This window comes from Marmota flaviventris, chromosome 1 (genome assembly GCF_047511675.1).
Source record: "Marmota flaviventris isolate mMarFla1 chromosome 1, mMarFla1.hap1, whole genome shotgun sequence".
Taxonomy (NCBI): domain Eukaryota; kingdom Metazoa; phylum Chordata; class Mammalia; order Rodentia; family Sciuridae; genus Marmota; species Marmota flaviventris.
Window position 1 is genome coordinate 208195137 of NC_092498.1, and position 15673 is coordinate 208210809.

A 15673-nucleotide genomic window follows, 5' to 3' on the forward strand; every position below is an offset into this window, starting at 1 on the left:
GAGATAAAGTTGACACACTTGATTATGCTTATATATTGCTGACAAAGATCCTGAGCTTGCAAATATTATCTTGCAGAAAAAGTTCAGGAAAACAGGAGTTCAAATATCTTTTAAAGTATTATTTCTGTCCTGGAGCATTTACATTAAAGAACATGATTTCATAGGTCAATAGAGAGATGCCTACAATCCTTATTTTGAAGAGATTTGAATATCTGTGAGGCTAAATGTGTCTGTGGTTTGGTAGCCAGTTACTGCTGCATGGGCAAGTGTCTAAGCAAGTCATGACCTTGTATGTGGAGGTGGAAGAATTAGCCCCCTCCCACCTCCTTTTGCAATATTCTTGCAAAGTATTGAAGATTTTTTTCTTTCACAAACTGCCTGTTTCCCATTTAGTTTTTTCATGCATGTATAGGTATATTTGTGGGGAACTTGTAAGGATTTGTGAATTTTGTGTGCCAAATCTATCAATCATATTATGTATGTGCGTTGTTTTTTTTCCTGAAAAAGTTGAGGTATTAATGTAATTATTAATTTAAAATATACTTGTGGATCCTTTCTTTAAATAAGAAAGATCATGAAGGTTCTTGTGCACATTACTGCTAATATTTTCAATTTGTTTTCACATCTCTGTTATTGCTTATTGTGTTTTGGCTTTTTCTGATTAGAAAGCTTTCTTAGGCAAAACTTTCAGCCCTCATTGGGAAGGCATTCATGCTTCTTTCCCATATATTTAAAGCTCACTCCTTGTTAGGAAGGGTATCCAGCACACGCACGCGCGCGCGCGTGCGCGCACACACACACACACCACCCCCCATATATATTTTGGTACTGGGAATTGAACTCAGAGGCACTCGACCACTGAGCCACATCCCCAGCCCTATTTTGTATTTTATTTAGAGACAGGGTCTCACTAAGTTGCTTAGTGCCTGCTATTGCTTTGAACTCAACGATTCTCCTGTTTCAGCCTCCCAGGCAACTGGGATTACAGGCATGTGCCACCGTGGCTGGCTGAGTACATATTTTTATATGAGGCAAATTAAAACTTTAGATACTGTTACCTTCATGGATTTCAGAATACTGTTATTTCCAAGTCTATGGCAATTTAATCTTGAATTAGTAACCCAGGTTGATATCATTAAGTAATTCCTATATTATGTCTTTTCGTCTAGATGTTTCATATTTTCCTTCAATTTTATTTCAGTCAGTGCATGCTGCATACATGTATTGAAATATGACACTGGACCCTGTTAACAGGGTCATAAGTTCATGCTAATAAATTAGAGACTATTTTAAAAAAATCATCAAGGGTAGAATGATGGTCACAGAAATCAGGAAGAGTAGGATGAGAGGGGACAGAGGAAGGATGCACAGTGGGCACCTGTACGCAGATACACAGGAGGAATAAGTCCTGGTGATGTATGAAGCAGGAGGAGGATTACAGGTCACAACAAGGTATTTTTTTGTCCATGATCTTTATCATAAAATCATAAAATTACTTACAAAAGGCTAGGTGAGTTTTTGATTGTATATTTTCATAAAGAATTAGAAGAAAGGATTTTGAAGTTTCTTAACATAAAAAAATTGATAAATGTTTAAGGAAGGGGAAATGATCATTACCTGGTTTTAGAATTGCATGTGTGTACACGTATTTGATTACCACACTTCTCCAGGTACCTGTACATCTGTTATGTGTCAATAAAAAAAGAACTGTCCTGAGAATGTTCTTCAGTGGTAGAGTGATTGCCTCGCATGTGCAAGCCCTGGGTTTGGTCCCCAGCACTGCAAAAGAAGACAAAATGCCGAAACAGAAACCCAACATAAAAAAAAATAATTGATGTGATGTAGTATAAAATAAAAAAATAAAATCCACAAACTCATTACTTTAAAGAAAAAAACTGCTACTTTTACACTAATTTAATCAATGTCGTCCTTCTCCATTGTATCAGTTCTCAGTTTATTTAACACATTTCTTCTCTCTATTAGGCCTGCCTACACTCACATACACCTTTAATACAAATGTCTGGATGAGATCCTGTGCCCATTGTCAATACTCTGGGTATTTAGTGCAGAATGCTTTCTAAATTATCCCTCCTTCCCTCCTCACTCAATAATTCCTATCAGCTTCCTGAAAATCATCTAACATCACGCAAGTCAGAAATTTCAAAGGATGTGCCATCTTGCACAATGAGGCTGTGCTACTCATATTTTTGATGGACTTTCATAGTCTTTCTCATTAATATGCTATTATACCAATGCTGGGAAAATATGTTGCTATTGGTAACTTCAAAGAGTGCTTCTCAACCAGGAGTGTTACTTGTCTCCTGGGGGACACTGGGCAAGGAGTGGAGACATTTTTGGTTTTCATACAGGGGAGGGGTCATGAGAAGTCAGGGATGCTGCTCACCATCCCACAGCGCACAGGACAGCCCCCACCTCAAAGAATCACTTGTCCCAGGATGTCAATATTGGAGAGGTGGAGAAACCCTGAGTTAAAGATACTTGCACTTTTACTATTTATGGCTGTCTTCAGATTGTTCCCAATACCTGTCATAAGGGCACTTTTCTGCCACCAAATTAGGGTTCCCCTTTTCTTCTATTTAAAAATCCCAACCTCCATCAGTGGAACAGATCTTCTGTGGCTGGAGGATGTGAAAAATATAATTCTTGTTTTCTTGAACTTTTACTGACTTTTGGCAAATATTTGTATATTTCATCAACATTTTGATTTCCCTATTATTGTTACCAGCCCATTTTTCTACCAGTGTTAATATTTTGACTGATTTTTACAAACTATTGTTTCTTCCTTGACTTTTGGGATGATACATATGATCATAAAAACGTATATTTTATTTAGTGTCCTATGTTGGTCTTACTCCTGAGTTTCTTGCCTTAATGATTTTGCTCACTGGAGATTTTACATATAATTTTATATGTTTAGTTAAAGTGAATTTCATATTTTTTTGCACTGAGGTCTTTAACTTCTCTGATTATTGTTAACATGTACGAGGGAGAGGTCCAACGTCATTTCCTTCCATTCAGCCATTTATCTAAACTTTTATTCTAACATTTCTCACTACCTTTGTCATAGATGCAACGTCCACATACACTCAGACTCAATCCTGATTCATTTCCCAAGTGATAACGGAGCATTCAGTACCTGCCAGAGTATCACAGGAACATTGTAGGCCATATTCTAAGATGTCAAAGCCTTTGTCCGTGTAACTATTAACCCACCTTTAACTCCTTAAGGTTTTTCTGTTCTCTGTCTGGTGTCAGTTAACTGTTACTTTTTATTCTTCTGCAGTGCAGAGGATCCAGCCCAGGCCCACCCCATGCGAGGCAGGTTTCCCACCACAGAGCTTCACCCCCAACCCCTGGTTTAGTTCATTTTGGGGGCTCCATTCAATTTTGCTTAACACAGTTCTTTGGAAACAACCCTGGTGAGTCTGGCTTCATCCTCCTTGTATTTACACTCAGTCTCTCACTTTCTTACACTTGTTTGTGTCACTGAACCGAACTTTGCAAACCTTTCTGAAAATGGAAAGGTCACCAAGGGGCACGTCTCTGATTTGCATCTTGAATGACAGGAGCATAGATTGATGACAATAGTACACACTTGTCACGGCACAGTGCCCTCGGCATCGCATTAGGACATGTCAGGGTGGAACTGTCACCACATTTTCAGGTTGGACAAGGAGCAGAACCAGGGCTGGAGGTACGTATAGGATTTAAAAAAAAACAGTAGAAAGAGAGATTAAATCCCTAAACCCAAGAGCAACCAAGAAAAGATACCACATGAGCAAAGCAAGAAAGGGGCCCAGCTCGCCCATTTGGGCCATTTCCAAACCAATCAGTCAAATAGTGGACACGTGCAGGAAAACCAAATTCTTCAGTTCCATGCAAACTATGGAGAACTTGTGGTCCCTTGCCTATATCCTTTGAGGAATTGTTAACTTGTTACCTTTGGTCATTTTTGTTGTGGGGTCATATTTCTATAAGGTATTAAACCCATAAATACATCACTACTTTTGACGTTGGATACATTTCTTTCTCTTTTCTTATTTTTGCAGGACCTGCAGGGGGTGGTCCCTGGGCTGGAGCCAGAATCAAGGAGCATTTTCTTCCTTTCAGTCTCTCAGGGGCCTTCTGAGGTCATTGCCTTGTTCCCCAGCCACCATTGCCCACTTCGTTTCTCTATTCTTCTCTGTATTTGTTGGTCTCTCCCTCTCTCCCACCCCCTCCCTCATGATCTTAAAATGCAGAATGTAATGTAGCAAACTGTAACAGTATTTTCTCCATGTCTACTTCTCAACAGGAGGTTTATGGGAAGGACATCCTGGCTGCCATTTCTGCATCAGGGAAAAGTTAATCTGATCTGGCCAGCTTGCACTGTATACACTAGGGGCCTAACAGAGTGGTGAGGTCAGAGGCCACAGTGGTGACGTGGTGTGTGTGTGTGTGTGTGTGTGTATGTGTGTGTGTGTGTGTGTGCACGTGCATCATCCTCAGGGCAGGGCACTGGGCTCCTATTCCAAGGTGATTCCTATGATGTGACCATTGGTGGCGTAAGTAGCCTGTCCATTTCATTTCCCAGGCTGCCTTTCAACAAGATTAACAGTTTACATAATGGGGATGAAGGTCACTTGGTGTCTGGAAGTTTCAGCCCCAGCAGAGAGACCACCTCATTCCTCAGTGTCCTCTGACACCGTACCTTGTCAGTCCTCCTCTTTTTATGAGAGTTACATACAAATTCAGTGAAAGTTTAAAATGTGTTATCAAAATGTAAGATGCAATGTAAATGAGCAATTTTTTTTATCATCAGGTAGCCAATTATTAAGCTATTTTTATAAAGACACTTGGGTATGAAAAACCTTACACATACATACCTCTTCTTTATTGGCCTCTTCACAGTGGCTCTTTGAGGCCCTTGAACACCTGAAACAAGTTTCTGTCTCAGGCCCTTTGCACTGACTATTCTCTCTGCTAAACCTCAGCGGATAACCTCCTGCTTCCTGCACCACCCTCTTGAGGTCTCTGTTCCAATATTACATTCTCTGCTGATCTTACCTGGACACCCTTAAAAAATAGCAGCACTAGGTCTTGGGGGTGCATATCCATGGTAGAACACCTGCTCACAATACAGGAAGCCCTGGGTTTCATCCCCAGCACTGCTTCATGTTCTTCATGTCCCTTCACCATCAGACATGTATAATATTGTTTTTTTAAACAGCTTTCTTGAGGCTTAATTAATATTCAGAGAACCACTCGTGTTTAATGTGTACAATCTGGAAAGTTTACACATGTGCAAGAATATGCACAAAAGGCAACAGATTATGATTTACTTATCTGCATATAATTCTTTGCCCATTATTGGGATGTAGGAGCTTTTGTTGTTCAGTACTCTCTGGAAGAGAGCGGGACAGGAGTTCTTCATCAGTAATGGCTCCAGGAATGTCCTAAGAGGACAGATCCGTAAGCAAAGTGTAGAAATCCAGTCCTGGAAGGAAATATAAAAGGTAACATTTTAACCATATCAGCAGTGTTCATCTGTGTATTCATATGTTATTTTTCTCTTTCTGGTAGTTATATCCACTTCATGGAACCAGAAAACAATACAAGAGTATCAGAATTCTGTCTTTTGGGATTTTCAGAGGACCCAGAACTGCAGCCCCTCATCTTTGGCCTTTTCCTGCCCATGTACCTGGTCACTGTGCTGGGGAACCTGCTCATCATTCTGGCCACCATCTCAGACTCCCACCTGCACACGCCCATGTACTTCTTCCTCTCCAACCTGTCCTTTGTGGACATCTGCTTCACCTCCACCACCATCCCCAAGATGCTGGTGAACATCCAGACACAGAGCAAGGCCATTACCTACAGAAGTTGCATCACCCAGATGAGCTTCTTTTTGGTTTTTGCAGAGTTGGACAACTTCCTCCTGGCTGTGATGGCCTATGACAGGTTTGTGGCCATCTGCCACCCACTGCACTACACTGTCATCATGAATCCCCGGCTCTGTGGTTTGCTGGTTCTGGTGTGCTGGATCCTGAGTGTCCTGCATGCCTTGTTACATAGCTTAATGGTGTTGCGACTGTCCTTCTGCAAAGACATAGAAATCCCCCACTTTTTCTGTGAACCTAATCATGTGGTCCAACTTGCCTGTTCTGACACCTTCCTTAATGACAAGCTGATGGATTTTACTGCCCTGTTGTTGGCTTCTATTGCCCTCATTGGCATCCTGTACTCCTACTCCAAGATCGTGTCCTCCATCCGTGTAATCTCATCAGCTCGGGGCAAATACAAAGCCTTCTCCACCTGTGCATCTCACCTGTCCATTGTCTCCTTATTTTATGGCACAGGCCTGGGTGTGTACCTGAGTTCTGCAATAACCCAGAGCTCACACTCCAGTGCAACAGCCTCGGTGATGTACACCGTGGTCACCCCCATGCTGAACCCCTTCATCTACAGTCTGAGGAATAAGGACATAAAAAAGTCTCTGAAAAATCTTTTTGGAGGGTAACTATAGAAAGTCCTCTTGCCCTGGGGCTTCAGTAGGACCTGACTTTGGTTGCAGGAGAAAAGCCTCAGAGCCACAAGTTGTGATTCTTTGATTAGATTATGAATGTGAAGCATCTCCCTTCTATTTATTTTCTGAAGTTTCATGGAATTCAATCTCTCTATACAGGGATATCCAACTCACTTTATTAACCTCCTGCATGCTCTAAAATCCAACAAATTTTTGCTTTGTTGTCTTGATTCTATAAATTTATTCCAAAAGTTATCCCAAACAACATATCAGAAATATTTAAAAATTCCCATTTCTCTCATGGGTTAGCAAAAAAAATCTATTTAATGTCTTCCTACATGACATATGTGTGTTGATTAATGTTTCTTTTCCTCCATGAAAACATAGTCATGTCTCTGTGGAAAAATCTGTTCTTCAGAACTCAGGAAATTCTTGCAACTTATAATAGAAGATCATCTGAGGTCACAGTTTTGCTTTATCATTTGTTTGTATGTCAGTACTTGCAAAGGGAGGAATGGTGGAATGAAGCTGGTGAATTTATATTGTGTGTACATATGAATATACCACTGTGAATTTCACCTTTTAAGTACTTTTATATAGAAATAGTTTAAACAGCTACAAATAATAGAAGGAAGACTAATTAGAGTAGAGGAAAAGGAAGCAGGAGAGGAGGGAGGGGAGGGAAAATAGCAGGGGCTGAAGTGGAACAAATTGTCTTCCATGCATATATGTCTTGTCAGAATGAACCCAGGTGTCATGCACAACTTCTATGCACTAATAAAATATTTGAAAAAGAAAAGAGCTCTTGTTTTTAATTTTACTTTAATATTCAAATGTACTTAATAACAGATCATTGGGGTTTGGAAAAATTGTTTTTACGCTGATATGTTCAAAATTTCTATGGATTAGAATCTAGATCTCCATAAGTTATTCACCAGGAAAGGTGGTGCACACCTTTATCCCAACTACTTGAATCCCAGGTTGAAACCATAGGGAGCCCAGGCAGGGAATGTTAGCAAGACCTTGGCTACCACAAAATAATAACAATACTAGCAATGTCAAAACAGAAATGTTACAGTTGATAAAGTGAGTGAGTACACTGCCTTTTGAAATCACATCCAAGGCCCACTTTGGGAGGAGAGGAATTGAACCTACCTACACCTGACTCTCACAGACCATCACAGCCTTTCTATGCAGAAAACGGTCTGCAGGCCTGGACCTGCAACACAGGAGCACCTTGGTCATGCTAGAATGCAGAGTTCCTGGGACCAGAGTTGACCTATGGCCTCAGAATTCACATTTGGACTTGCATCCCTGGTAATTCTTCTGCATAACGAAGTTGGTCTAGACCTGGCTTGGATCACCTCCTCTCTGCTGACATTTGGGGACAGGGATCTCTCCTGGGCATCATAGTTGATTGGCACCCGTTTCCGACATTGTCAAGGAAAAATATCTCTCATTGAGAACGACAGGCTCAGAGCTTGAGAACTGGAAATATCATGCCAGAATTCGAATGAAGATCCCATTCCTACACTATTAAAAATATCTGTATTTTGAGACTGGGACTGTAAAAATTGCTGAGGATGGCCTAGAAATTATAATCTTCCTGCCTTGGTCTCTGGAGTGGCTGAGATGACAGGTGTGTGCCACCTTGTCTGGCCAGTCCCTACCTGATGTCAAACATTTGTCAGCCCTGTTTCTGCAGTGGAGATGTAGTTCATAATTGTACTAACACATAAAACAGACTTCATAGAATAGACTTCAGTAAAAGTGAAATTTCCCAGTTCCTATCAGGTGTTAGCATTAGGCTATGGCATGTAAAATCAAACAAATTAACCATCTCATCTTAATAAATATCTCAAAAATGAGAGACTTAATGGGAGCTCTTCACTTGTGTTTTAAGTATACATTTCCTGATGTGTTTGGATCATGAAGGTAAGAAGAGTAACAGCCAAGGCTTTACACCAGGGGAAAACAATTCTCCCCCTTGTTAGAGGAGGCCTGACTATTGATATCAGGTGCTTTGTATCCAACACAGATCTGGGTTCTCAAGATCCATGAGCTCAAACCTAGGTGAGCTCATCAGCGTGAAACTCAGAAAACACTTTCCGTCAAAGCCGTGATGAAGTGCCAGAAGGCAGGACCTCTAGAAGGCAGGTGGGTCCATGGAGGAGCAATAAAAACTAGGTTCCCTGGGTGATAAATGGGTCTCCTGGGAACAGAGAATCAGCAGGAAGAATATCCTGTATTTCCAGGCCAGTGTCCCTCGGGGGGATAAGAGGAAAATGAGCTAATGAGCAGATATAGGGAGCTGTGGCTCTCTGCTCTGATGTGGTCCCTCAGTGCACAGCTCTGCGCTGGACAGGACGTGGAGGTGTCTTTGAGGTCTTCAGTCTGCCCAGCACTTGACTCCTTCCTGCTGTGTTTTCTGGGGACAGAGCTTCAGTCACCATCAAGCCCACCCAGGCAGGACCTTGCACTTCCACAGGGAGACCTTCCTCCCAGAGCTGGTCTCCAGGTGAGTCTGAGAGCTCAGTGGACACTGCAGGAGAGCAGCAGAGAGAATGGAACCCCAGACTCTTTAGCTGAGGTCAGGGGAGAGCCAGGCTGAGCTAGCCCAGAGCCGGGCTGCTGTGGCCACTTGCTGTCCTTATGGATGATTTATTCACAAGGCTGCGTTGACTCACAACACTTAGCTGAGAAGTGAACATTGCACTCGTTAACGCAGGGTTCACTGCTGACCATGAAATAGAGCTCTCAGAGGTTGAAGAGAAGATGGGAGGAGGCGTCCAGTTTTGCAAGTGAAGAGCAGAGGTCCAAGGATCTTTGCAATTAAGAGAGAAGAAGAATAGGCTTTAATTGTGGAGGGACAAGAAGTTAGGTTAGGGCATCTTTTGGGTATGTTTGTTTTTAAGAAGAGAAGTCTTTGATGATGTTTGTGTATTGTTGGCAAAGATCCTGAGTAAGGTTCTTAGAAAAATTATCTTACTTCAAAAGTTCATGGGACACACATTTTAACGTATCATTTCTCTGAGGATTCACACAAAAAATATTATTTCACAGGTGAGTACAAGTACGTGTAATGGCCTTCCTTTGCAATGGTTTGAGCACCTGTGAGGCTGAACACCTCTGGGTCTGGCAGCCAGCTGCTTGTACATTGCAAAGTGTTTATGCAGCTGTCTTATTGTGCACTTGGTGGGAGCATGTCTTTCCTGCTTTCTAATGTATTTCTTAAAACAGTATATTCACACACTGCCTGTTGGCTATTTATTTTTTTTTAATGTAGGTAGAAATATATTTGTGGGGAATGTGTGAAAACTTATGAATATTGTAGGGTCTAATGTATCAATTGGTTTGTTTGCACATTGTTCTTTTTTTCTGAAAGCATTGAATGATTAATTTAATATTCTTCATTTTTGAGTCCTTGCTTTAAATCAAAAAGTATTGAGCATTCTTGTGCAACTTATTGCTAAGCCAATTTTGATGTTAACCACCTCATTTTCAAATCTTTAATTGCTTACCGGGTCTTTTGGAGATAAGATACATTATTTAGAAAGTTGTCACTTTTAGCCACCATGTGGAAGGTAATCATGCTTATTTCCTTTTTGATTTACCATCACTTTATTAAGCATAGTTTAATTCATATATATTTATATGACAGATAATGAAACTTTACATATTGATACCTGAATTCATATTACAGGGTCATCCTTCATTTTCTATTATTTCCAGGTGTTTGACAAATTAATATTGAATAAGTAACTCATGTTGATTTTATTAAATAAATCCTATTTTATTTATTTGTTTTAGGTATTTTAGATTTTCTTTCAGTCAGTGCATGCTGAATGAATATGTTGACATATTGTAAAGAACCCCAACAATATGTATAAAGAGTGCATTTTTAATCAAATGTTGGAAAATGTAAAGGTCAGTTTAATGGAATGCAGCATGGTGGTCAGCCAAGTTAGAAAAGGTAGAGGGAGAGGAAACGGGAGGCTGGATAATGTAGATTCCAGTATAAATTTACATAGAAGAAAGAAGTCTTTTGGGTGATCTTTCCTATTTTTTCATTAATTTACTATTATATCAATGCTGAAAATGTACTTTGCTATTGTTAATTTCAAAGAGTGGTTCTTACCATGTGTGATATTTGTCCCCCAGGGGACATTGAGCAGTGTCCAGAGAGTTTTTTTTTTTTTTTTGTCCAACAGGGGAGGGGTCACGAGAGCTCGGGGGTACTGCTAAACATCCTGCAATGCACAGGACAGCCTCCACATGGGAGAATAATGTGGCCAGGATGTTGTAGGTGAGGAGATGGAGCAGCCTTGGGTAAAAGCATATCTTCACCTTTAGCAGCCATCCCTGTCTGCAGCATGTCTCTCCAAGGCATGGTCCCAAGCCACAGATCCTCCATCGCATCAGAGATTTCCTCTTTTCTGTTTGAAAATTCTAATCCCTTCAGTGTAGGAGCTCTTTGGGTTCTTTTTCCAGGCAGAAGTGTGAGAGAGTGATATTTTGGTGTTTTCTTAAAGCACAACTGTCTTGGAGCTAATCTGCATTCTTATCATCCCCATTTGGATCATTCACATTTGGACTTGCATCCAAGATTATCAGCATTTCAAGTGATTTTCTACTTATTGTTCCTCCACTGACTATCAGGACACTTTTTTTGACCATTAAAGAGTTTTGAGTTTTATTTCGTTACATGGGTGTGTCAATCTTCTTACTGTTGAGTTCTTGCACCTGATTTGCTGCTCACTGTAGATTTCATATATAATGTCCAGATGTTCATCTCAAATGTATTTTGTATTTTTTTCCCTGAGGTCTTTAACCTGTCTGATTATTGGTAAATGTGTGAGGTAGGAGGCCAGGTTCATCTTCTCCCAGACAAAAGGTCATTTTGTATGTATTTATTTCACCATGTAATCCTTTGCTGCTGCATAGTTTTTAACTCTGTGTTATGTGAAATGCTCACATACACTCAGACTTCATTCCCGATTCACTCAAAAAACAAGGGATAACTGAGTGTTTATCACCTGTCAGAATGTCAAGGGAACGTTGTCTGTTATAGTCTACTATGTCAAAGTCTTTGGGAATTAACTATTAACTCACATTGATATATTAATTTGCCGTTTGATACCCTTTCCCAGTTCTTTCTTTGTTTTGTTTGTTTGTGGTGCAGAGGCTCAAACCCAGAGGCTGGTGCGTGCTGGGCAAGTGCTCTACCACTGAGCCCCACTGTGGCCCTGCTCAGTGAGTGTCTGAAGCTCCATTCCATTTGTTTAATAGCATGTTTTTTTTGGAAATGACTGCATTGAACCTGGTTTCATCCTCATTGCATTCTTTGAAGTATAAAAGTCTCATTTTTTAAAGTTAGTTGTTATGTAACTTTGCATCCTGTTCAGGAAACACAAAAGTGAATAAATCCACAAGGTCTCTGCTATTTGGATCTTGTGTCACAAGGGCTGGAGTGTATCCATGGGATTTTCCAGATGGGACATTAAGACCCAAAGGCCCCCCCCCCAAAAAAAAACCCAGAAAAAATGAAAGATGCCCCATAAGCCAAGTGAGAAAGGGATCTGCTTCATCATCCCATGACCGTTTCCATTTCACAGTTGATTGGTCAAATAACTTTTGGAAAAAAACAGAATATTCTCTTTCATCCAAATACATGCCAAATGTTTGTTGTACTTTTTATATATCTCTTGAGAGTTTTTAGTTTATTCCCCTTCCTCGTTTTTGTCTGCGATCATTTTCGTGTAGTGTACTTGAAGCTACGAAGACACCACTATTCTTGACTTTGGGTAATTTTCTCCTGCTCCCTCCTTATTTTTGCAGGTCTTCCAGGAGACGGAACCTGTGCTGGAATCCCACCAGACCCAAGGGAAGCGCTCCCTTCCTGTTAGACTCTCAGGGAGAGAAAGACTTACTACACCCTTTCCCCTATCCATTTCATTTCTCTATTTTCCTGTCTGCATTTATTGACATCTTTCTTCCCCGCCTCTCTGTGTCTTTAAATGCAGAACAGAATCTAAGAAAATTTAGTCCCATGTTTAATTGTCCAAAGGAGGATTACAAAATGGTCTTTCTGGCTATCATTTCTATATTAGAGGATGGACAGTCTGCTCCATCCAGCTTGCAATGTATACACAAGTCACCTAATAGGTGGTGAGAAGGTCAGAGGCTGAGTAGTAGTGGTATTAAGTGTGTTTGCGTGTGTGCTGTCATTAGGGGATATGTTCCAAGTGGTTCCTCATATGTTCCAAGTGGTTGTTTTAATACACAGGGCAACTCAACCATCAGAGGTAACAGGCAGCTTGTTTATTTTAATTCACTGTATTTTGTCAGGTATTTTGCTGCTATGACCAAAAGACCAATTTGAGAGGAGGAAAATTTGTGTAGTGCTCATGGTTTTATGGGTGTTAGAAGTGTTAGTTTATAGAAGGTTGACTCTGGGTCCCAAGTGATGCAACATCCATATCCTGGCAGAAGGGCGTGGAGGAGGAAAGCAAGAAGTGTTTTCTTAGACACCTTTCTTTTATGGCATGACATACAACAATTTCTTTTTTAACAGCTTTGCTGAGGTATAATTAATACTAAAAGGACCACATGCATTTAAAATGTACAAGATGAGTTATGCATATGGAAATGCAAGAATGCATATGCAAATATAGGCCATACCCCCAGAACAAAGAGGAAATAAACCGTAATTTGACTATCTACATATGCTCTTTGCCCATTATTGGGATATAGGAGTTTTTCTTGTTGAGGCCTGTACAGTGCCTGGAAGGCGTCTGGCACTCCAATTGTGCTCCTGTATAGTAAGAAGTAATTTCTCCTTAAAACTATTCAATACATGAGCTCTTGTGGAAAAGGTTAGAGTGAGGCGGGAATTCCGAATCAGTAATGGCACTAGGGATGCCTAGGATGACCGGACCCAGAAACAAAACAGAATTCATTTTCTTTATTGGAAAATATAAATGCCAACACTTAACTATATCAGTAGTGTCCATATGTGTGAAGAATAGTTTTATCTATTTTTCTCGTAGTAGTCACATGGATCACATGGAAACAAGAAACAATACAAGAGTTTTAGAATTTCTTCTGCTGGGATTTTCAAAGGATCCAGAACTGCAGCCCCTCTTCTTTGGGCTTTTCCTGTCCATGTACCTGGTCACTGTGCTGGGAAACCTGCTCATCATCCTGGCCACCATCTCAGACTCCCACCTGCACACGCCCATGTACTTCTTCCTCTCCAACCTGTCCTTTGTGGACATCTGCCTCACTTCCACCACCATCCCCAAGATGCTGGTGAACATCCAGACACAGAGCAAGGTCATTACTTATGCAGGTTGCATCACACAGATGTGCTTTTTCTTGTTTTTTATAGAAGTGGACAACTTCCTCCTGGCTGTGATGGCCTATGATAGGTATGTGGCCATCTGCCACCCGCTGCACTACACTGTCATCATGAATCCCAGGTTCTGTGGTTTGCTGGTTGTGGTGTGCTGGATTCTGAGTGTCCTGCATGCCCTGTTTCAAAGCTTAATGGTGTTGCGACTGTCCTTCTGCACACACTTAGAAATCCCCCACTTTTTCTGTGAACCTAATCATGTGGTCCAACTTGCTTGTTCTGACACCTTCCTTAATGAGGTGGTAATGGATTCTGCACTTGTACTGATGGTTATTGGCCCCATTGCTGGCATCGTTTACTCCTATGCTAAGATAACTTCCTCCATCCGAGCAATCTCATCAGCTCAGGGCAAGTACAAAGCCTTCTCCACCTGTGCGTCTCACCTGTCCATTGTCTCCCTATTTTATGGCACAGGCCTGGGTGTGTATCTCAGTTCTGCTGCAGCCCAGAGCTCACACTCCAAGGCAACAGCCTCGTTGATGTATACTACGATCACCCCCATGCTGAACCCCTTCATCTACAGTCTGAGGAATAAGGATGTGAAGAGAGCTCTGAAAAGTCTCTTTGGAAGAATAGTGTAGCAGGGGCTCTTGCCCTGATCCTTCAGTAGGACCTGCCGTTGATTTCAGGAGCAAAGCCTCGGAGCCAAAAGTTGTGATTCTTTGACTCAATTGTGAATGTGAAACATCTCCCTGCTGTTTATTTTCTGAAGTTTCCATGATCTGATTTTGACTTCTCTATACAATTATAACCAACAAAATTTACTAAGCTCACTGTACTCTGTGAAAGCCAACATTCTTTTTTGGTTTGTTTTTCTGATTTTTAAAAAGTTATTACAAATAGTGAACCAGAAATATTTAAAAATTCCCATTTCTCTCATGGGTTTGCAAAAAACATCTTGTAAGTCATGTCTTCCAACCTGATATATATTGTGATGGTTAATGTTCTTTTGCTGTATGAAATCATAGTCATGTCTTTGTGGAAAACCTGCTTTTCACAACTAAGGCAATTTTTGTAACTTGTAGTAGAAGGTCATCTGAGCTCATTATCATTTGTTTGTGTATGGGTACTTGAAAAGGGAGGAATGTTTGAATGAAATCGACCAATGCTATGTGCACATATGAATATGAATTCACCGTGAATTTCACCTTTATGTATTTTCATACAGTAATAATTTTAAAAGCTACAAATAATAGAAGGAAGACCAGTAGAGTAGAGGAAAGGGAAGTGGCCAAGGAAGAAAGGGAGGGAAAAGGAAAATACCGGGGACTGAAGTGGAGCACATTGTCTTCCATGTATGTGTGACTCCTCAGAATGAGCCCAGGTATTATGTACAACTTTTATGCACTAATAAAAATATTTGAAAAAGAAAAAGGCTCTTCTTGATAATTTCTACTTTAATATGCAAGTGTAGTGTATAGCACATCAATGGAGATTGGAAAAATTGTTTTAAGCCAACATATTAAAAATTCTATGGGTTAGTTCTTTTGGAGATCATTATTCTGCCTACAAAAATGCTCTTTTTTCAGATTTACATTAGTTCTCATTCCAGATTCCTTGCATAAATTATTGGTGGGGAATAGTGGTGCACACCTTTAATCCCAACTACCTGAATCCCAAGCTGAATCTGGAGGACGGCAATTCTGAGCCCAGGCAGGGAAAGTCAGCAAAATCTTGGCTCAAAACAAAAACAAACAAACAAAACAAAAACAAACAAACAAACAAACAAAAAA

At 40.6% G+C, this 15673-nt stretch overlaps 2 protein-coding genes across 2 annotated transcripts; both read left to right on the forward strand.

The window, feature by feature from the left end:
* Nucleotides 1-5596: 5596 nt before the first annotated feature.
* Nucleotides 5597-6520, forward strand: LOC114090183 (olfactory receptor 7A17-like). Its single transcript, XM_027932246.2, has one exon. The coding sequence runs from the start codon at nucleotides 5597-5599 to the stop codon at nucleotides 6518-6520; it is 924 nt and encodes a 307-aa protein (XP_027788047.2).
* A 7071-nt stretch (nucleotides 6521-13591) lies between these two features.
* LOC114090246 (olfactory receptor 7A10-like) lies at nucleotides 13592-14521 on the forward strand. The gene has a single exon (XM_027932355.2). The coding sequence runs from the start codon at nucleotides 13592-13594 to the stop codon at nucleotides 14519-14521; it is 930 nt and encodes a 309-aa protein (XP_027788156.1).
* The last annotated feature ends 1152 nt before the right edge of the window (nucleotides 14522-15673 follow it).